The sequence below is a fragment of the Takifugu rubripes genome, chromosome 20 (assembly GCF_901000725.2).
Source record: "Takifugu rubripes chromosome 20, fTakRub1.2, whole genome shotgun sequence".
Lineage (NCBI taxonomy): Eukaryota > Metazoa > Chordata > Actinopteri > Tetraodontiformes > Tetraodontidae > Takifugu > Takifugu rubripes.
In genome coordinates, this window is record NC_042304.1 from 14576155 (window position 1) to 14597609 (window position 21455).

At 47.5% G+C, this 21455-nt stretch overlaps 1 protein-coding gene across 2 annotated transcripts in view; it reads left to right on the top strand.

Annotated features, from left to right (window-relative positions):
- Positions 1-656: 656 nt before the first annotated feature.
- syde2 (synapse defective 1, Rho GTPase, homolog 2 (C. elegans)) overlaps positions 657-21455 on the top strand; it is a 31603-nt gene continuing 10804 nt past the window's right edge. The window contains exons 1-5 of one of the 2 annotated variants that reach the window (XM_011615092.2): positions 657-2807; positions 8292-8575; positions 8760-9120; positions 16084-17213; positions 20084-20210. In XM_011615092.2, the coding sequence (XP_011613394.2) occupies positions 833-2807; positions 8292-8575; positions 8760-9120; positions 16084-17213; positions 20084-20210 (3877 nt within the window). In that variant the 5' untranslated portion in view covers positions 657-832. The remainder of the gene's footprint in view (positions 2808-8291; positions 8576-8759; positions 9121-16083; positions 17214-20083; positions 20211-21455) is intronic. The other variant, XM_011615094.2, reaches the window with a different exon arrangement.

Genomic DNA, 21455 nt, shown 5'->3' on the forward strand with positions numbered 1-21455 from the left:
ATACATCATTATCACCACCCCACTCGATAGTTCTCAGTTCGCCTAAAAGGTTCGAACCTTTTCCCCATCGGCCTGCTGAAACCTTCACTGGTTCCATTGAGGACGATGATTTGTCGACCCAGTTCGATGCTGAGCTGCGTCTTACACCCACCACCCGAGCCGGAATACAAGCGTTGCATTTAAGTGACATTCTTTTTCCTTTCAGTCAAATATGCCACTAATATTCCATCCTTTTTCCCTTTTAAACCCACAAGCATTGATGAGTTTTTTGTTAATTATTCATCATTTTTATGGGCATAAGAAGAAAAAATGCAAAAATCCAAGGTGAATGCACAACTTCTGACAGTTACAAAGATGACTATTTACACGTTCTATTGACATTCTGCCCTCATGAAGCCGCCCACTGGAGTCATTTATTGCATTTCTGCATTTTTCCTATTTGGGCGACGATTTTGCTGCAGTTTCAATGAACAATAAAGGGCTAATATCTGTGAAACAGCAAAGTATTCCAAACATGCGCGCAGCCATCATGAGGAGACGCCTGGGAGGCGCTAGAGAGAAGCGGAGAGATGGAGGGAGAGAGTGGGAGGGAGGGAGAGAGAGGAGGGCAAAGTGCGCTAGAGAGAGAGAGGGAGAGAGAGAGAGAGAGAGAGAGAGGTAGTGGGACCGAACGCGGAGGTCCAGGAGAGAGGCGCCAGTGTGGAGGTGACAGCGGAGAATGGAGAGGATCCCGTCCGCCCGGCGAGCTTTGACCGCGGCGAGCGAGGAACACCGATTCGGTCCAACGTGTTGATAGAACCCGGGAGAAATTTACAGGTGGTAAAGGAAAGGAATGGCTGATCCTCTGCGGAGGACTTTACTAGCGAAACTACGAGGGAAGAAATCCAAGAAAGGAGCGACGGTCGGCGGCGGATACGGCTCGACTCCGGCCGCTGCTGCGGTCACCGGGAGCCGAGAAGGTAAAGAAAAAGTTTTGCAAACGCAGCGAGACTCCGGCGAGGCTGGCCAGGTAGTGGTGCTCCATGAGCTGGATTACGCGTCAGAGAGAATGAGCACGTACGAGAATTGTGTTGACGGGACAGCGGTGCCAACCGGGGGGGTCGCGATCGTCCGACCGGGTCGCGCAGCCGAGTCGGTCGGCGCGCGTCTCCAGGAGCGGAGCAGCGGGGGCAGGGTTCAGGTTAACGAGGAACTCCCAGGGGTGTCGCTTCAAAGAGCAGTGCAGTTTGGGGGGCGTGTGATCGGGGAGGGAGAGATTAGTTACCAGGGTCCCGGCTCTGGGAAAAGGACGCTACCTGCAGGACTCACGCATGATGGAGCGCACGTCCACAGGAAACTCTTCGTTTCGGTGCCGCGCCAGTGCAGGGTCGGGGATTCAATCGGCTTTGGGGACAGTTCGAGTGACGTTTTGTGTCGAACACGGGTGGAAATGCACGCAGGCTCCGGTCCAGCCGCTGAGAGTGATGTGACCGAGCTCAGGGACAGAGGACAGTCCCGACACATGGCAGCCAGCGGCCCGTGCGTCAGCGAACGCAACACCAACTGGGGTTTGGACAGTAGCTGTCAGCGGACGTCAGCATCCTTGTATCCAAACTCGGATAAAAATATAGTAAACAGAAACGCTGAAGGTTGTGAGCAGGGAGGAGAGGTTAGAGGTTTAGGCGCCCCGCAGAGTCCGACATTTTTTCCCACTAAGTTGGACACTTGCGACATTGAGGTGGATTCCCCGCGCGTCACAGCAGAGTCACTGAGATACACTTTAAACAGTGAGGATGAGGATTATTACGACAATGAAATCCTGCCCTTTTACAAGGCAAAAAGGGATGGTAAAAGAGCAGCGCCCGGGAAGCAGCCTCTGTCAGGTCAGGATGTTGGTCAGGCTGAGGAGAGTAACACCGCACAGGAAACAGACAGGCTCAGGAACCAACTGAAGGAAGCTTATTACCTGCTTATCAGTGCTATGAATGATATCAACCTGGATGTGCAGCAGATTAGTTGCGGTTTAACTGAACAGCAGGCCGCATCCTCTTGCAGTAGCCACTCCAGGGACAGCCTGTGCTCCAGGTTGTCCATTAAAAACATGGACAGCGACTCCTGGTCGTCAGGAGGCGAACACAGCCCTCAGCAGGTGTCTGACGCCAACTCGCTTCTGCTTTGCCTCAGCGGAAACACCGAGTCAGGCTTTAAAGACTGCAGCTCGAAGAGTAAGAGCGCGGAGAATCTGTCCACGGTCACGGTCAGACCCCCTTTACTGCGCTCTGCTAGCGACGGAGCTATCAGGTACACAGGAGGAGCTCCGCTCTGTGTCAGAGTCTCCGAGGTGCAGGGTCCAGAGATTTTCGGTGACGCAGCAGACGCGGAGGCCGAAGCATCCGAAGAGCCTCCTGCGTATTATGAGGCCGTCAGCGGCGACGAGGTGCTGCAGGAGCCAGGCAGAGACGAGGAGCGGGGGGAGCAGCTGAACGAGAGCAGCGGCTCGGTCAACAGCCTCACCGGTTCCTCCGACAGCAACGCCGACGCGACGGCGCATCGGGGTCACGGCAACAAGCAGAAGCAGAGCAAAGGGCGCGAAGAGCGGTCCCACTCCATCCGCAAGGGCCACGGGGTCACCGTCAACAAAATGCAGGAGTGGATGCACAAGGGACGCATGTTGTCTTCTGAGATGAAGCAGCGCATCGAGGGCTCGGCCTTGCCTCCTCAGGCTAACCTTTGTGGGTGTAAGGCGGGGTCTCAGAGCGCCGGTCAGCGGGTTAAACCCGTCAAAGCCAAGTCACCTCCAATCAAGTCGCCACAACTGCAGCAGCCAGGTAGGACGGCTACACGGAGTGATCTCAACTCCCGTGGATCTTCTCAATCAGCGCCCTCCTTCACCCTTCTTCCTCTGATAATTGCCATCCTCCACTCATACTGCACTCCTGACCTCCTGGATGCAAAGCAAAGGGACGAGACACCTCAGACCTCTTTGCTTTTCCTTTAAGGCTGTTTAACCGGTGACGGGTTCTGTCCTTCACACTAATTTAGGTGCATCTTAACAACCAATTAATCGCACATCAGGTCATAGGTCGGATCACTCACAGCGTAGTTCAGTAACAACTAACTCCCTCTCGTTTCAGTAGTGGTGGTGGTCTCTGTTTTGATATGATGTCTGATGACGTGCGAGGTGACGTTTTGATTATGCTCTGATGTTCCGTTTGTGACGCAGCGCCAAAAGAGGGAGAACATCCGTATCACGAAACCACAAACACGCTTGTGAGTGACACGCTATCAGCACCGAGCGTTGGGGAAAGGGGGGGGTGCTTACGTGGGATAATAATTGGTTTTGAATTTGCTCAGCTATGAAAACAAGAGTGAGATCCATCTTGGAGACATTCTAATCTGGACCTACCAGTGGAACAGGCTCTCTGTATGTCTTCCTTATCTGATGCCGGTGATCGCCCCATTTAAAACAATCGGCCACACTTTTATTGCTCTTATATTGAGTGATTCCAACAGAAAGTGTTGGCCCCCGCTGCCCTGATGTGGCTGCAACCGATGATAAGGCAGTTAGCAACAACATGGATACGGTTTGGAGGCTAGCTGTTATTCCACTTTATAATTCTGCACAAGCCTCCCATGTGCTTATTTATCTTCTATAAACGTGCGTGACGTTCTGAGAGTGTGTCCTACGTAAACACTTGACCCGCCATGTGCGCCGGCTGCCGTTGACTGTCAGTGCGTTGCACTCCCAGAAATAGAAAGTGATCCCTGCTGCGTGGAAGGCCTCTCCGCTTGACTCCCAGCTGCACTTGGCTCAAGTTGGCTCCGTCATTTACATCTCAAGCTGTTTCCTCTTTCATAGGGAATAAAGACCAGGCTTGATATAGCTTTTTATGTTTCTCTCTGGAGGCCATTTATCCCCCCCTTCCCCCAGTCTTTTTGGACAGATTTCCCTTTTCTGTCCCGACTGAACATTTCCACAGCTGTGGCCAGAGGAATCTAAAGTAGGAGAAGCCACCGCAGAGTGTAACTGCAGTTTGTGTGTGTGTGTGTGTGTGTGTGTGTGTGTGTGTGTGTGTGTGTGCCCATGGGGGTTGGGCTGTCATGTTGCCTTCCACCCCAGTCATTTGCTCTGGACAGCTCCATGGTAACTTGCATGGAAAAGAGACGTTGGATTGAATATTTAGGATGCCTTTGCTGTTGTTTCACTTGTTTGCGTTGTTCCACTTAAGTCCTCCCCAATGAATGAACAAAATGAAGGGCGTTTAAGTATTTCTTAAGGTCCGGTGCTGGGCTCAGAAGACCCGCTAAAAAAGAAAACAGAAATGCCCTCAAAGGTCAGGCTTGTCTTAGTTTGAAATTCTTCATTATGTCAGTGGATATTTTGGTGTAAAATGGCTGGGAACGCGTCTTCAGATGCGCTCATCTTCCTTCATTTTCCCTGAAATGTCTTGAAAGGCGTATCGATATTCTCCTGAAATTGACAGTAATCTTAGATGCTATTATTTTGAAAGCGACACCTAACTTGCATTTGGCACAGTTCTCCTCAGTAGTCCCCAACATTCCTCCTACAGTAATCCCTTCTTGTTGAGATTATACAAAGAGGGAGATGAGACGAGCGTGCAGGTGTAACACAATCCCCCCCTCGACCGCTGTCAAATCATGTCGGCGCAGCGTGGAGTGGTTGCTGCATTGTGCCAGAAAGCGTGTTAGCGTTCTTTCCTCCTCGTGTGGGTTACAATCATCTGTCTTTATAGTTTGTCACTAGGACAGATTTATGGAGGATAGTAGCGCTCAAGACAGATCAAATGATGGCACTGGGGCCTTTTAAGGGATTGTGAAGCACATCGGGGTGTTGCTGCAGAGTGCTGTGCCAACACTTTTGGGTCTTTTAAATTAGTAACCCAACGGTTTAATGGGAAACATGTTGCAAATTCAATGTGTTTGAGCTGACCGTGTAGGATTCTTCTTTTTAAAAGCTTGACAATGAGACAAGACAGAAGGTGCACTGAAAGAGCTGCGGCATTGAAAAGAGTGGATCAAGAGGCAGCGTTAGCATTAGCATCAGCAGGCTCCGCTGTCAGGATGCCTCAACGGGGTGCAAGTGTTGACATGTGACGCAACCCCAGACGACCTCAGCGCAGCACTGGTGTAAAAAGAAAAATCTACACTGAGAATCCTCATTATCATATGAATGAGCGTCATGAGGGATGTGGCACATCTCACCAGATTCCTTCTGGGGGTTTTTTTCTGGGGGGGTTGCAAACTCAACAAAGTGTTGTCTGTACAGAGAAGGAACGAACTGCTGTGTGTTTTGCCAAAAGAGGAGCCTCCATGAAGCAAAAGGGATTCAGCAAATAAGAGAAAAGCCTTTTGGGAACCGACTCAAAAGAGAAAAAGGAATCAGTCAGAGGGTTTTGGACATGAATATAATTAGAACTTGGATTAATATCGGGCTCATGTAGGGACAACAGCATGTCCAGGAAATATCCTTCCTCTCCGTATTCTCTTCCACATTCCGGCTTCTATTTCCTCACTCAGATGTGCGCCTGTGCTTTGTGTGCTCGGACCATCTGTGGCCTTCAGGTCAAAGGTGTCAGCGCTCCGTGCCCTGAACACATCATCGTCACGCCATCAAGACATAAGGCTGTCAGCCTCTTTTAAGCAAATTTAAATCAGATCAATTTTGCTTTTCACTCTGCCTTTTACTTAAAAAACACCTGTCATTGTGTGTTACACCGAAACACAAATTAGTGGGCAGTAATTTTTCATGCTGTCCCAGTTTCCAACAGACACAACTTTTATAAAGGTTGTTACTTATTTAAGACTTCTGAGGATGGACTAGTGATTGTTTTAGTTTTACAACCCATTGTTGCAAAGGGTGTAAAACAAATACATCTCTTAAAGTGTCTCAAATGTTTGGCAAATCACAGCTTTGTGGATGTGAAAAAGTGCAAGTGTCCTCATGGCTGGATGTCGGATTGTGGTTTAACTCTTCCTCATTGAGTCCACCCTCCGTCATGCACCAGCTTCAGGAGTGTGACGGCGGAAGGAGACGGCAGCGGTGGCGGCGAGGCTGTAAACACGGAGCTGTGGTCTGGAATGCTGCTCGTGTCAGAACACGCTTCCTCTTTCAGCTATGAAAGACCCCTTAAAGACGATGGCATGCTGACAACACCTCCGTGTGCAACCATCGCACCTCTGTTTAGACTTCTTACCAGCGTGCCGACTGGTGAAATAGTTTAACATCTTCCTCCATTTTGGCGCAAAAAAGTTGTTTCCTAACCAACATCTTCCTTGTTTTCCAGCTACAGTTTTGTCATCCTAAGATTTATTTCCTGGAGATGGAGCTGTGTTCTTCCATTTTAGACTCCTGACATAAAAACACATAAAGCTGCTTTCAGGAACCTTTACTTTGGGTCTATTTTTAGGTTGAGGCTGATCTTTTTCCACTTGAAAAAGTTATAAACATGTCTGGAGAGGACTGACAAGTTAAAAAGTGTTTGTAGAAAGCTCAAGGAGGCCGGAAAACAAACCTTTTCTCTGTCTTAGAGTCGGGCTTGCTGGGCCTTCAAATCACTGCTGGACAAAATCTGTATGAGTTCATTGAGATATATTAAATCATGTACGTGTTTGTATGTTAGGATACATTATATGGCAGCCTTAATCCAGACACAAACACACCAGTTCATCTCATCTGTTTCTGGCAGGAATCCTTCCTTAACTTAAACAAAGCAAAATGGAGGAAATAGCTAAAGATGTGCTCTGTATGCTAGCAGCACAGTGCTGTGTTTAAATTAAAATGAAATGAATGACAGAGGGGCCGAGATGGGCGGTGATTTCCTAGTTCGACTGCTGTTTGTTGTTTCGAGAGGTTAGGAATGCCTCAAAAGGTGGATTCTATTCTGACCAAGCTGTTTCAGTTAGGCAGTGGTGCCTTATGTAATCAGCCGGAACGCAGAGGGATCAAGGCCGGCGTGTTCCTCAAGTAGGTTCGGGGGGAAATAAAAGTTCCGAGACTTGTTTTGTTTAGGTTTGTGTATTTATGAGCACCGACAGAACTTTATTTTTATTATAACTAAAATTCAGAAGAGAAACAAAAACATTCCAGTCTTTTCTGCACCGATGTGCTAAAGGTGGCGTGCGACACACTGCAGCTCTCTGACTGGGCCGACAGGGAATCTCCGCTTCTCTCAACAGTTGCCTTTGACTTGGTTGCGTGATTCGGGTAACTTTGCCGTTCTGGTCCAGCTCTTGAGTGATTACGTTGGTGAGCGACTCCGCTCTGCTCTGTTTGCTTAGCTGATGCGGCCGTCAGCATTCGGCCACATCTTAAACCCCAGTAAAGGTTCTCTGGCTGGCACAAGGCTTCGCCAATAAAAGCAACCCAAAATACCTTCGTTTTCACTGACTCGGTTATAAAAAAGATTCAAAGCAGACCCCCAAGAAAGCCCCTCCTTTGACATTTTTAACAATGCAACCCAGGGACCTGCTGGATGCCCTGTGCTCAATTTCAATGTTTTGTAGAGAGAAAATAATCCGGAGTCTGTAATTTGCTGGATGTCAGCGTGGCGTGCGCACCAAACACATTTCCTTGTGGAAAGGAGAAGTTGTCATTATAGCATGTGGAGGGGCTTGTCTGGGAGCTGCCGAGGATCAAAACAGTCTTTTACGCGATGCTGCTCTACATGTCAGAGCAAGAACGTGCCCATCAACCATCACGCACACGCTCGGAGGTTGTTTTTCTCGGGTCGGATCTCTTGTCTGCTCTGGATTTCTAGGAACGCGAGATCTTTTATATTTGATTGCAGAGGAAAATAGAGACCTACGTCAACGCAGCCTTATCCTGCTTTTTAGGGGGGGAGGTGGGGGACATTAAAAAAACAGGCCACCATTTTTATAATCCCTCCTTTTCACTCACTGGTTGCTGCTATTTCAGCAGTAGTTTTCCCCATTCTTCTCGCTGCTGTGATGCGTTGCTCTGTCATGTGTTTCCAGGTCCATTTCTTGCTCTCAGCCGTTATTAAGGAAGACAGGAGGTGTTTGACCTCAATCAAACTGATGACGTTTAACAGCAGAGAAATGACCCAGAGGACAAATGAGAGGCTATAAAATCTAAGGGTGTCAATCAGTGGTCATTACCTTGTGGTTTCTTGATACAGATGTTTTCTCAAAAACTTGACAGGACACGAGATAAAATCATTAAGTTCATTCATGATGATGATGATGATGATAATGGTTTCCTGTCAAATTTGTTTTTTAATGTTCCTGAGTATAAAATCCCCAAGTTTAACCCTCTTTCTTCTTTTTGTTAGCTTTCATTGAGAATGTCCAGACACCCTGCGCTAATGGTCAGCCCGGTGAAAGTCATCCAACGTGGCGGCAGCCGCTCACCACCATCACGGTCTCTAAGAAGCGCAACTGGTTGCAGCAGAGCTCCCTGGGGAGGAATCACTGCAGCAAGGATGAGCTCCCGGGACTGCTGGGAGCCGAGGAGGAGGGCAGTCAGGGCTCCCATCAGCCGCCGCCTTGTCCCTGTCCGGACCAAATAAGAATTTCAGCGACAGTAACACGGCCGGCACGCCTACACCTGCCTCAGGTTAGCCGTCATATGTCTTGACGGTACATAGAGTGGTTAGCTTAGCGTAGCTCTTTGTTTGTGTGCTGAGTTTAGCACCAACAAGGATGAGACTGTAGTTTCAACAACGCATTATTTCTACCTAATAGGACACTTGAGGATGTTTCATTGGAGGTGGTCATCTTTAGCTTGTCTGATATTTTAGGTGAACATCTGCCAGTCAAAGGAATCCGCTCAGTTTCGGAGCGTGGACCCTGCAGAGGAGAATGATGCCGATGACGAAGGAGAGATCTGGTACAACCCCATCCCTGAGGACGAGGAGCCAGAGGTCTCTCACCGGCCCTCCGTGCGACTCTTGGTCCCGTCTCGAGTGGCTCCTCAGAGGAGGCCCAGCAGGGGAGGGGACGTAGGGCATCTCCTGGAGGTGCCTGGAGAAAACCTCGGCAGTGGCGGTTCGGGAGATGGGAGCCAGGGGAACGGTGCAAATTCCGCTGAGACGCTCCTGCTGCACAGACAGATGCTGGTGTGTAAACCTCAGGAGGAGGGCGGAGCCAGCAGGGCCGCAGGTATGGCAGAAACCTCATGGATTTCCTCCTTTTTCCGCATCTTGAACCTGTTTTCATTCGTGCACATTTGAGGTGCTGCGGAGCCAAAAGCTATGTGCTGTTTGTTTGGTCTCTCAGTCGATGTTCTCACGCCTTGATCACTAATTACAGCTCGTGCTGACATTAATCGTCACAGCATCCACAGTCTTATGTAGCTGCTCGCAAGTCCTGACATTTGAATGCGTTGATTAAGATGTCGGAACATTGGAATAACGTCGGTGACTACATTCAAACCTGAGTGTTTGAATCGAAGAACAAACGAAGCCTCACACCTATTTTTGCTCTGAAAGGAGCTTTGGCTGTCTGATCATATCAGTCCATATAAGCGTCTCTCATTAGTTAAACTGAGGCGGACATTAGCCAGGAGGAATTCAGTAACGGCATTCCTCGGAGGAAAGGATATCTGTGTACGTGTGACTCGCACAAAGAGCTGTACGTTTCTTTCATCCTCCGTGTTTTTCACCTTTTTCTCCATTTCAAGACAAAAGCAGAAACTATTATGAACGCTCTGGCTTCCTCTCAGCGCACGCTTTGTGTGCGTTCCACTGCTGAGTTCAACCCATCGGTGCATTTTGAACGCAGCCTATAATTGTCAACACTTTCGTGGTGTTGGTGTTCAGTTGTAGAACAAAGTGCTCCTTAAACCCAGGGCGGTAAGGAGTGAAATGACTGGTTTGGAGAGGTCCAGTGTGTAAGATCAAGCGATCATGGCTTATTATTATCATTAAAGATTCTGTTCAGAAAGGTTTGTTTATTCCAGGTTACCATGGAAACATGGCAGGGCGACATTGTCTATGACCATAATGGGGGGACCTGCCTCAATATTTTTTATACCAATATCTCACTGTTTGATGTGTTGAACATGTCATAATCTTACTTTGCCAAGAGAGAATTGAAAATCTGACCCCCAGGAAGTGAGACCCAAACTAAGACCACAACATATAAGGAGCTCAGTGCTAACCTGAGGTGTTGCTCCATTACCCAGAATAAATCTGTCCTTAGCAAGGACATTGGAATAATTGGCGCTTGATCAACCCCTTGATCCACACGTCTAACTCTTGGCCGTCTCGGGCGTCACGTGCAGCTCAGAGAATCTCTGTCCTGAGAGACTTTCCCTGTCGGATTAGGATTAAACCAGCACCAAATGAGTCTCAGGGCGCCGCTCCAGGAAAGACAACGGTCATGACACACAGAACCAAAGAAAAGAAAGCTATTTCTGATATTCTCAGAAGAGTTAGAGCAGTGGGTATTTTTGGACGCATGAGTTGCCTAATTGGTCCTTTTAAAGGAGATTAGTGCTGTTCTGCCCGTTTCATCATCATCTGATTACCGAACAAAGATCTGAGCCTCATTTAAATCCAAAAATGTGACGCTGGTTAGCGACAGGCGGCCTGTGACAGGACGCCTTCACTCATACCCTTGCTCTGGAAGCGCTCCCCCACCCCCGCTGCTGCTGTTGACTTTGTAACAGATTGATTCTTGTGGGTTTGGCGGCACCAGCCCACACTTGACTGGCACATAAAAGAGCCACAAGCCCCGCTGTGTGTCAACAAGGAGGGAGAACATTCATTACTGTTGTCTGACTGGTGCGTGTGTGCACGTTCAGTGGCCTTGTTGGTTTGAAATCAAAGGGCCAAATGTTCTGGTTGTTATTAATTCAGGGTTTATCAGATGCATCCTGCTCACGTTCGCCCCGTATTTAGGGTCAATAAGTGGGCCTGAAATGTTCTGTTTGGGTCGCAACGTGTCGGCTGTGTTGAGCTGGTGCTACGGCAGATGTCAGGTACCCGATGGCGTCCTCTGCTCCATATCACCCAACGCACGTTCTATTTTTGGCGAAAGGCTCATCGAGCTGCACAGCGCAGATCGAATGGTCCACATAAATGACACCATGAGTCCAGGCAGCGTTCAAGATAACATACACGTGTTAGGGATTGAACTATCGACCAAACATGCAATTTATTGTGTTGTTTAGCGTTGTTAGCATTTAGTCCGATATTAGATTAGATTAGATTAGATTCAACTTTATTGTCATTACACATGTCACAAGTACAAGGCAACAAAATGCAGTTAGCATCTAACCAGAAGTGCTTAAGTAGCGAATATCCATTCTTATGAACGAAAATCAAATCAAGTCCCAACGCAGTTATTGTTTGTTTTGGTTTTTTAAAGCACTTGTGGTTGTGCATCACTGAAAATTAAATAGAAAAAAATCAATGAGATGTTCAATTTAAAAAGAAAAGTTTCATTATGCACAAAGCGATGCGCGATTCAAAGCCCTTTTAAACGTGCGTCCTCCAACATTGTCGAGACCTCAGCGAGCCACATCTTCACCACATCAACCTCCTCTGTGTGTGGGAGAACACATCAAGGGTTGGTGCACCGCCTCCGTTGGTGAAATAGGCTTTCGACAGCACAGCCAGACTACTCGAAACCTTTGTCTCCTCTCTTTTCAAGTCTTAATAAACAGCCCGTTTTATCAGCTCCCTGAATAAAAGTGTCTGCTGAATTAATGAAGCCGTGCAGATGTAGATGACTCTCTGCAGCCAGAGTTTTCCTCTGTTCGGCTGGCTGATCCCCCCCCGACCCTCCGGATACACTCCAGACTCCTCGTGTGCTGCCTATTGACTGACTTATTGTCCATCTGAATGCTCCATTTGTACTGAGAATAATGATTGATGGACTTTCGGGGTGGTGTGTGAGGTGTCCTGCCAATCTCTTGTTCCATTTTGTGCTTGCGTGGGGCATCTGGACTGACTCAGAATGGGATCAGCGCTATTTCTGGGGGTTGTTTTCATCAAAATGGTGACTGCATTTTGAGAATTAGCTCCGTGGGTAACATGAGAGGTGAGAGCTGGTATCTGACCCTGGATGGTGGGTTCACAGATGGGCCTGGAGGAAGTCAACAGCGATACTGTGAGACCTGAACTTCAAAGCAGCAGATTCTTTAGTTTGGCTCTAGATGTGAAGTTCAACTCAACTCCTGGCTCTTTCCTTCTGGTCTGTTCTTCATTTCATCACCACAGAAGCTGCTGAAACCCAGATCTGGATTCTTTGATGATGTGATGAGTCGGCAAATGGATCGCAAAATCAACAAAATGTCAGTTGTTGCAGCTTTTACTTTTATTTTAGTTGGATGCAACAATAATGGCACATAAGATACATACCTGGATGTTATCATTAGTATGGAGTTGGATCAGGTTTTATCGTGAAATCCAAGTCAAGTTTAACTTGAAATATTACTGTTTGAACTTTGCATTTCCCTGTTCTGTTAGATTAATTTTCTAGAATTCTTAAAAGTGGTGTTGCTGCTGTAGAGATAGAGAGATTTAAAAGAAAGTTCTTTCTGCGAGTGTTTGACATCTGTGCTTCATTTTTGAGCAGATTTTGCAACCTCAGCAAATTTCTTTCCTCCCAAATGTTGGACTTGTACCGAACATTGCTCAAACTAAATTAAATGCTTCTGGTCCTTTCGTCAATCTAATGAATAAAGGATGTTCATTTAGAGAATTAAACACATTTAGTGTGATTATTTAGGACAGAAAGAGACTTTTCACACTGCTGAAACCTTGAACGCTGATTTTGAGTTTGCTTCTGCTCATATTTGGCTTCAGACATTGATTCTAATTAACACATTAAGGAAGAAAAAGAATTAAGTGATGTTTTAAGGCAATAAAAATCCCGCTTCTTGCTGACAAACCTATTTGTTTCTGGACTCATTTGACGGCAGCCGCCGTGTAACCGTTAGCGCCGCGTTCTTTACAACGTGACCGGCTGGTGGAAGCTGTTGAGAATGAGCAGCCAGTGTGTCGGCTGAGTTACAGCAGAGCAGGAATTCCTGCAGTGGTAGGAGGCCTAAGTACATGAGGGCTGCATTGGCAGGGGGCCATGTTGTGCTACTGGGAAGGCCTGCATGCCTGGATATATTAGCAGCTATTGTGATCAACCTGCCGCGGCCCCTGAAAGGCGTTCCAGCGCTGAATGAGTTCGAACCCAAGCGTCTCGGTCGCCGCGTCGAGAAGCTACATAATGGCCAGCTACGCGCATTCATCTGCTTATTTACGTTCCCCTTGTTTGTCAGCACAGCCGGCGTCTTTCTGTCTTTATATTTAATGCACAGATTTGGCAGCTGTGACACAGACACACTCGAGTGGTTCTGCGGAGGAGACCGAGGAGATAGCCGTCCCCCTCTGAGGCCTTATCAAGAGTTTGCTTTGTGTCTGCTTCACTCTCTCTTGCACACACACACACACGCACACACACACACGCTTGCATGCACGCACCTCTTCTGTTTGATTGAAAGACATTTAAATCCATTTTGAGCAGTTTTGCATGCACATAGAGGATTGGAGACACGTCATATTTTACACACACCCTCCTCCTACACCTGTCTGGTGCCAGTGCTGTGAAAAGAAGCCATAAATTCCTGGCCTTTGTTAAGAGGTGTCAGTGGCCGAGCGCCTGAGGAGGGTCAGGCGGGCCCGTGTGTGTAAGTGAGCGTATGCGTGCATACTTACATGCGCACTCTTTGTGTCACAGTAATCTGGTGAGTGCATGTGCGTGTTTAAACGTTGGGGGTGGACACAGTTACACGGCTCAGGTGTCACCCAGAGATATGCGGGACCTTTTGCCCTTTGACCCAGGGACATGGCCCTGGAGGGCTGGATGTCAAACCATCACCCCGGAACCTCAGCCAGGTGTCATGTTGCTATGTGGACTGCTGCCATAAGGAGCGTGTGTGTGTGTGAGCAAGTGTGTGTCGAAGGCAAAGAAGCAGAAATCGTTAACCTGGCTTGTGGTTATTGCAGTTTAATAACCACAAGCACGTGTATACAGTAGGTATGTTCACTCAGTATTATCTCATGTATCATGCATTAGATCAGTGCTTTCTTTCTACCAAAAACATTAAGGTTTAAAAAAGTGAATTGTTCTGCACGTTGATATTGAAATGCTACATTCAATAATGTGGTCTTACTAAATAGCCTCTATATTAAAAGATTTTTAAAGCGTTTTTGTTTTGTGGGGACTTTATATGCCATTTTGGGAAGATGCTAAAGCACGATGTATGGAAGAAGCTAAGGTGACACATTTGTGTTTGTTCTACTCACGACGATACGCTGAGACATTTGGGAGGAGTGGGCCTCAACCCTGAGCAGAAGTGACCGCTGGTTGCAACACTCCCCAGATGCTGTTTGGTGGGTTTACATGCAGCACCCTCCACCCATGTTCTCCCCTCTCAGAGCGCCTCTGTGTCTATTATTGGCAGGAAGCCTTGACAGGGAAGGCTACTCAGCCAGAGGGGAAAGGAGGCTAAACATGGTTCGGTGAGGAATGTGAGAGAACAGCCGTGTTCATTTGTACATTCACCAGCCGGTCTGCCAGCCTTCCACTCGACCATCCAGACCTCTGAGAGCCTGGACAAGGGGCGCCTTTGTCCCCCCATCTGGTGGCTACACCCTGCCCTGCTCCTGCCCCTGCCCCCATCTTACTCTTCTCTGCATCCTGTTGTGCCTCCTCTGCTTCGCTCTTTTCACTTACAGGCACTTGCCCCAGAATAGCACAGCAGGTCCCCTCTGAAAATAGAGCTGGTGATGTTGGCAGGGTCAAGCTCTCTCTCTTTTACCATCTTTCTCTCTATTTTTTTACAGAATATCTATTGTTCCAAAATATAATTAGCTTATGAAACGGGAGCGATCAGTAAAACCAGTCATACCCAGCAAGTTCGTCGCCGGACGTGCACCCATCGTGATGCGTTTGTTGATTCGGATACGTTTGCACGCCGTTGATGCACCGCCCAACGATCATGTCCCTGTTATAGTGGAATGCTTTTTATGAGTCTGCGTCAATGACTTTTCAGATAACAGTCTTGTATTTATGTCTCACACACAGTGATTTAATCAAGCATAGCTAGTAAATATCGATCATAGCAGCGTCAAATTGCGCAATAATTATAGTCCAGTGACAGGAAATGTCTTGTTGGGTGAGGAAAAGAAGTCTGGTAGACTAAACAAAATCTGGAAGTTCCACATGCTGTAGATCTCTAGACCCCTAAATTGAACGTTATAGATATTTGGTCAGGCGAGAACTGCCTACGACGTCAAATCCGAATGGACATTTTTCAGCTTGAGTAATTACTGAGTAACCGTAGTTTGGGTGTCTTTAGACAGGCATTTTCCTCCTTGCCGACCACTTTTTTCCTGGAGCGCCAACTTACGACATTCCTCTTCAATTTCCATGCTGTTTGAAGGAAAGAAACCCACCTTAATAAAAGGGCTTTGTGGAAACTCTGAGTGTTTTTCATATCTTCAGCAATTCAGCAGCATGTTTCTGTTAAACAGTTAATGTTCCAGACCAGTGGGTCCTATCGCCTGTACCAGTGTTTTGTGTGGCTTGAGAGTTTCTGAAGCGCTGGCAGTCAGCTGATGAGAGAGTTGTGTTTTTACCCTATTAACTTGATGGATGTGACACATATGTTTAATAATGAGCCGTGCATATTGTGAATTTAATGTTTTATCTACTTGTCTTTATTCAAACCACTGTATTTGCTGTCTTAGCTGAAGATTTTTGACCTTCAGAAAGCATAAATTACCCTGACAGTGTCTAACATGGCAGCATGGCACACAAGGATTGGGTTTGCTGAAGAAAGAGGCAAAATTGACACCATTCTGATGCACCAGCTCGGACAATGGTTGCCGTTGTCTAGCATAATAGGCTAGTTTAAAGCATCAGCTGCAGGCAAGGGGCAAATCATTGAGGGAAGATGAGCAGGCACTAAAATAGTGCTGAAAATGATAAAGTCTTGAAAATGGCACACAATTTTCAATAATAATGGAAAACATTCTGTGTTCTGAAAGTATTGTTGTATTTAAGGGTTTCATCCATGATTAGTTGGGTCTTAATCGATTTTTTTTTTGCCTTTTGTAGATGTCTCTGACCTTCCAAATGGGGTCACCTCCCCTCCTTCCAGTCCCAACCCAGCCAAAAAGAGCAGTTCCATCAACTGGTCCTTCCCAGATAGGATTAAATCCCCGCGTACTGTAAGGAAGATCTCCATGAAGATGAAGAAGCTTCCGGAGCTCAGTCGGAAGCTCAGCGTCAAAGGCACCCCGAGCAGCAGCAACAGTGGGAACAGTCAGTTGGAGCCCAGGGCCCATTCTCCCCGTAACAATGGGAGTAGCTCAGAGGCAATTCCGCATTCTTCAGGCCCCCCTAGGCTAGCTGCATCAGGAGCCGGGCCCGCTAGTCGCAACGTGATCTCCCGCTACCATCTGGACAGCAGCGTGTCCACTCAGCACAGCTTCAATAAGAAGAAGAATAACGGCAGCTCCAAATCTGCCAGTAAAGGTGGCTACCTCAGTGACGGTGACTCCCCAGAGCTGGTGGCCAAGTCTGGGAAGCACAGCTCTGCAGAGGGGAAGGCGGGGAAAGTTAAGGACCCGGAAGGAAGCGTCCCAAACTCCAAACTGAGTGGGACAGAGTTGGACATCGACGCGTTCCGCCACTACAGTTTTACAGAGCAGCCCAAGTGCAGCCAGTACATCTCTGGACTGATGAGCCTACACTTTTATGGTGCAGAAGACCTGAAACCTCCTCGCGTGGACTCTCGGGATGTTTACTGCGCCATACAAGTGGATTCAGTTAATAAGGCCAGAACTGCTCTCCTCACGTGTAGAACTACCTTCTTAGATATGGATCACACCTTCAACATCGATCTGGAGAACGCACAGCATCTGAAACTGGTGGTGTTCAGCTGGGAGCCCACGCCACGACGCAACCGCGTCTGCTGCCACGGCACCGTGGTGCTGCCCGCTCTCTTCCGGGTGACCCGCTGCCACCAGCTGGCCGTGAAGCTGGAGCCGAGGGGGCTGATCTACGTCAAGCTGAGCCTGATGGAGCAGTGGCAGAACTCTCTGGACGGTGGGCCTGACGGAGACAGGGAACCTCAGGTGTTCGGCGTGGAGGCGTGGCGAGCGGTGGAGAGGGAGAACACGGGCCTTATGGTGCCGCTGCTCATTAGCAAATGCATCAATGAGATCGAAAAGAGAGGATGTCAGGTGAGTGGCTTTGCTTTGATGATTCATATTTTGGAAATACAACAAAGAAGAGAGACAATTACGTTTGTGGCTCCGTACAGGGATGCATAAAAATGTGTGGCTAAAAACCCTTCACCAATCCCTTCCTTCTAACAGAAATGAGGTTTTTTTATATTTCCATATCACGCTGGAGTGGCTCGTATGTAAAGGAGCTAAAATAATTCAACCGTGTCAGCATTCATGTGGGACGAGCCCTGCAGCCACCTTTAAGACTGCCATGAGCAGCATGAATAGACAAGATATCGCTACACTTTCTGATGTGGCGGAGCTTTCCCGAGGCCATCGGATCTTTTATCCGCAGGAGAAAAAGACTCCCAGTTAACAGAGCGATGTTGTGGCTGTGGAGTGGAATGTTCCCATCTTGTGACATTGTCTTTTTTCGCTCTGGGATTTTTTAAAGAAGTGAAAAAGACACAAATGGGGTGAAGAGCTTCTCCTAATTAGAGTTGAGACAGTGGCAATAAAAGTGTCTGTCCGGCATCCTGACTGACCCCCCCCTGGGGGGGACATGCCAGTGGCAGCGGGTGCCTGGGGCCAACAGGCAAACATTGGGCCACTCCAAGCAGCCTCACATCAGACTCCGCCCACAAATACTTGTGCAGCGTGTCAGGTTTCTGGCAGGAGTGCGCTGGAGATTAGGAGGCAATTCCTGAATTATGTTATTTATTACCTAACGTGAGGTAAGCGGAAGGTGTCAGACCTCTTCAGCGTGTTGTTGCTCAGGCTTGTGGTGACTCCTGCCTTCTCAGCTCGTTAACCCCGGAGAAGCAGTCTAGACTTTACTGTTGTCAAATTCATGATTAGCCTCTTCACGGCCCATCTTAACGTATCGGTGGTTGCATGGCTCTTACCTCCCATCTCTTCTGTTCAGTCTGAGGGGCCTGCTCTTGTGATTGTGTTTCCCCTCCACTGAATCCTGTTTCTTTTTACATTTCCCCCTCGTCACTCTAGTCCGCGTTTAGCTGCTGTCTTTTATTGCAGAGATGGGGAACAGACTTTACACATGGTATCAGTCTACGATCAAGCGTAACGGCTCCCTCGGGTTGCATTCAGAGAGGGGTTAGTATGGGATAGACAACAGATCTAGAGGTATTTGCAGGTCCTATCATTTAAAGCGCACAAGGCCAGACGTGCAGCAGTGCGCCTTTACAAATGATTATCTGGATGTGTGAGGGGTACTTTTTTTGAGAGGCTCTTAGAAATGAGTGTCCTGAGGGCTCCTCTGAGCTTTTAAGAGCCTTGATGATTGTGGGTGTTTTGAAAAGACTCCAGATAATGTCTGCACCAAAGATTGGAGTTATAGTGCTTCTTTTGAAAGGATCTGTCCTAGAAGCCTACATATAACCATAAAGAGAGTAAAGGACGCACGCGTGAGCAGATTTTGTGTGGCTGGATACCCCCTGAGGCCCTGACACGGAACTTACCGTCCAGAACCACAGTCCAACACACATGCATGTCATCAGTAATATAGTTTGTATGCATCTAGGCTAGCGTATAGATCCTGTTGATTGGAGGAAGAGTATATATAATAAATCCAAGGTAGTTTTCTTTGTCAACTGGACTGTATTTCTTCTCTTTGAAGACGTTTCGCCTTCTATCCAGAAGGCTTCTTCAGTTCAGTATATATAATAAATGGATTCAAAGGATTTTAGGTCTATGCATTGGAAATATACACTAGCAGATGAAAGTAGTTCACGTTAAGAGAGTAAAAATAATAATTGATTGCACATCGCTTTTGTAATCTCACTGAAATCCACATTTCCGTCAAAGCGGTTGTTTTCCTGGTCATTGTGTTGCTTTGCTGCTGCTCATAGGTGCATAGGTGTTGCCCGGTACCCACGGGGCAGACGTGCGAGCCCTCTTTCTGCTAACAGCTGTTGACTGGCTGCAGTCTGCCCCCGAAAGAGAGATTCTTTTTTTCTCTGAATGGACTTGTTGTTCATTGTGCTTGGCGACTTCTGTTTACACTCACACAAAGCCGAATCCCTGCCCAGTCCTTCCTCTTCTGCCCCTCTCGTGGGAGGGTTAGGGCCAGAGGTGAGCCCACAAATAGCACTTCTGCTGGGGGGACGCTGGAGCCCGGTAAGGCCAGTGGTCTCTGTGTGTGCAAATGTGTGTGGAACCAGACCCGGCACGCCATTCACAGCTCACTGGCTTAACATGTTACCAGGGCAACCACACCAGCCGGTCTGCTATGCCACATACCAGACAGACACATGTAGGAGAAATTATGGTATGTCTATAGCCGGGCCTAATCCTGACATAACAAGGAGGCCATTGGTGCAAAGTTTGAGCTATCGGATGTCAACGTCTGAAGGAAATGGTTCTTTGAGGTCACACGCTTGGGACTCTGGTGAAGAAATGTGGAAGATTAGCTGCGGCGAGTTTCCATTTTAAACGGCGGAGTGTCGGCAGAGTTTTCAGAAGACGTCGGTTTTTATTCATTCAGCGGTGGATTTGAAGTTTTTATCACACCTCTGAGTGTGGTTTGGCCAAACATCGAGTGTGTTTAGTATGGTTAACTTTCAAATATGCTGAGGAATGACGCTAACGGGTTAGAGGGTGTGGAAAATGCTGTCTGAAGCAGCAGTGTTTTATGTCACAATCCATCATTTTAAAGAATACATTAGCAAAACTTATGATTGGGAGTTTAAGGAGTCGTGCTGTGAATGTGGGAAGCTGTAAGAAACCATCTTCAGCTCATGCTAAAAGAGGAAACAACGCATTCGGCCCTGTTTAGATCAACACACAGATTGCAGCGTTTGAGTGCACGTCTGATCAATAGCGTCGTTCAAATGCTGTGTTCACCCGACCTACGTGTCCGTTTGCAGGTGGTGGGTCTCTACCGCCTGTGTGGGTCTGCGGCAGTGAAGAAGGAGCTCCGCGAAGCGTTCGAGAGGGACAGCTACGCCGTGGAGCTGTGTGAAAACATGTATCCTGACGTCAACGTCATCACAGGTACCACAAAAAGACCAGGTTATTTCTTCATTAAATGGTCTTTCCTGCAGTCTCACAAACAACCTTTTATCATTAGGATATTACATAATACACCCAGTGCATAAAAATATTGTGTTTCCCATGACAGTGTCAGAACAAGTGAGCCCAAATAAACCCGTTGCGAGAAGCTGAAACTCATGATTGTTTTCCAGAATAATCAGATGCTCCGGAAATAATGATGATCGAGAGACTCTTCCGAGGCAGCAAACTACATAGATAGATGGGGACCAAAGCATTCCAGCTCCCAGTAAAGCAACAAATGTTTCTTATTTAAGGGACAGGAAGTGGTTCCGTTTTGGGCTCTTTACACTCAGAAGATTTAAAGTTTGAAGGGGTTTTTTGGATGAAAAAAGTGGGCAAACATTTAAATACACTGCGCATGGAGAAATAAGTACAAGTCCTTAGATACTTATATTTCATATATGAGGATCATACTTCAGAAATATTGTCCAAATTTCTGAAATGAGTGAAATGAATAAAGGAAGTTATTAGTGGGTGTGAGGAAGTTGTTGCACATGAATGTGCATTAACAACAGAGCAAACGGGACATATTTGAAGTGATTCAGTATTGATCTGGTACTTTCCCAGCAAACGTGCCTGAACTGGCGAGTCCGACACAGATGGGTCAGCACATGTGTACGAGTGTGAGTCTGCCATTGGTAGTAAAAGCATTCCAGCAGTCAAGCAACAGTAGAGAGCAATGGGAAGGGCACACACACACACACACTGTACATTCAGGTCATTCCTTTTCCTGGTTAGCGGTTGAGACACGCTCTGCATCATTTTACTCCTATTCAAACACATTTCTTTTATAAATGCCTTGTATCATCGCAGAGGAATTGTCTTCATATTTGACCATTTAAAAAGGTTCCTCGACTGAGAGAATCTCAGCTCTTTATTGTATAGAAAAACAGCCGTGTCACTATGAAGGAGAAAATGACTTGGTCATGATTTTTGATTCTCCCCTCAAAAAAGAGGAAGACCACGGAAACCCCTGGGCATTGTTGGAGCCGCTGTTGGTTTTGGGAAGGGGCCCCCGCATAGGCGTCGTCCTACCATGCTTGCTTTGATCCACACGCATTTGCATGGCAGGGCAAAGACCACAGTTAACAGTTGAGCGGGCCAGGAAAAAAGGGCCGGCATCAGCTCGGACTGTTGGTTTTCGCTCGCTGCCTAAATTTGCTCCACCAAGCGAGTGGCTGTTGC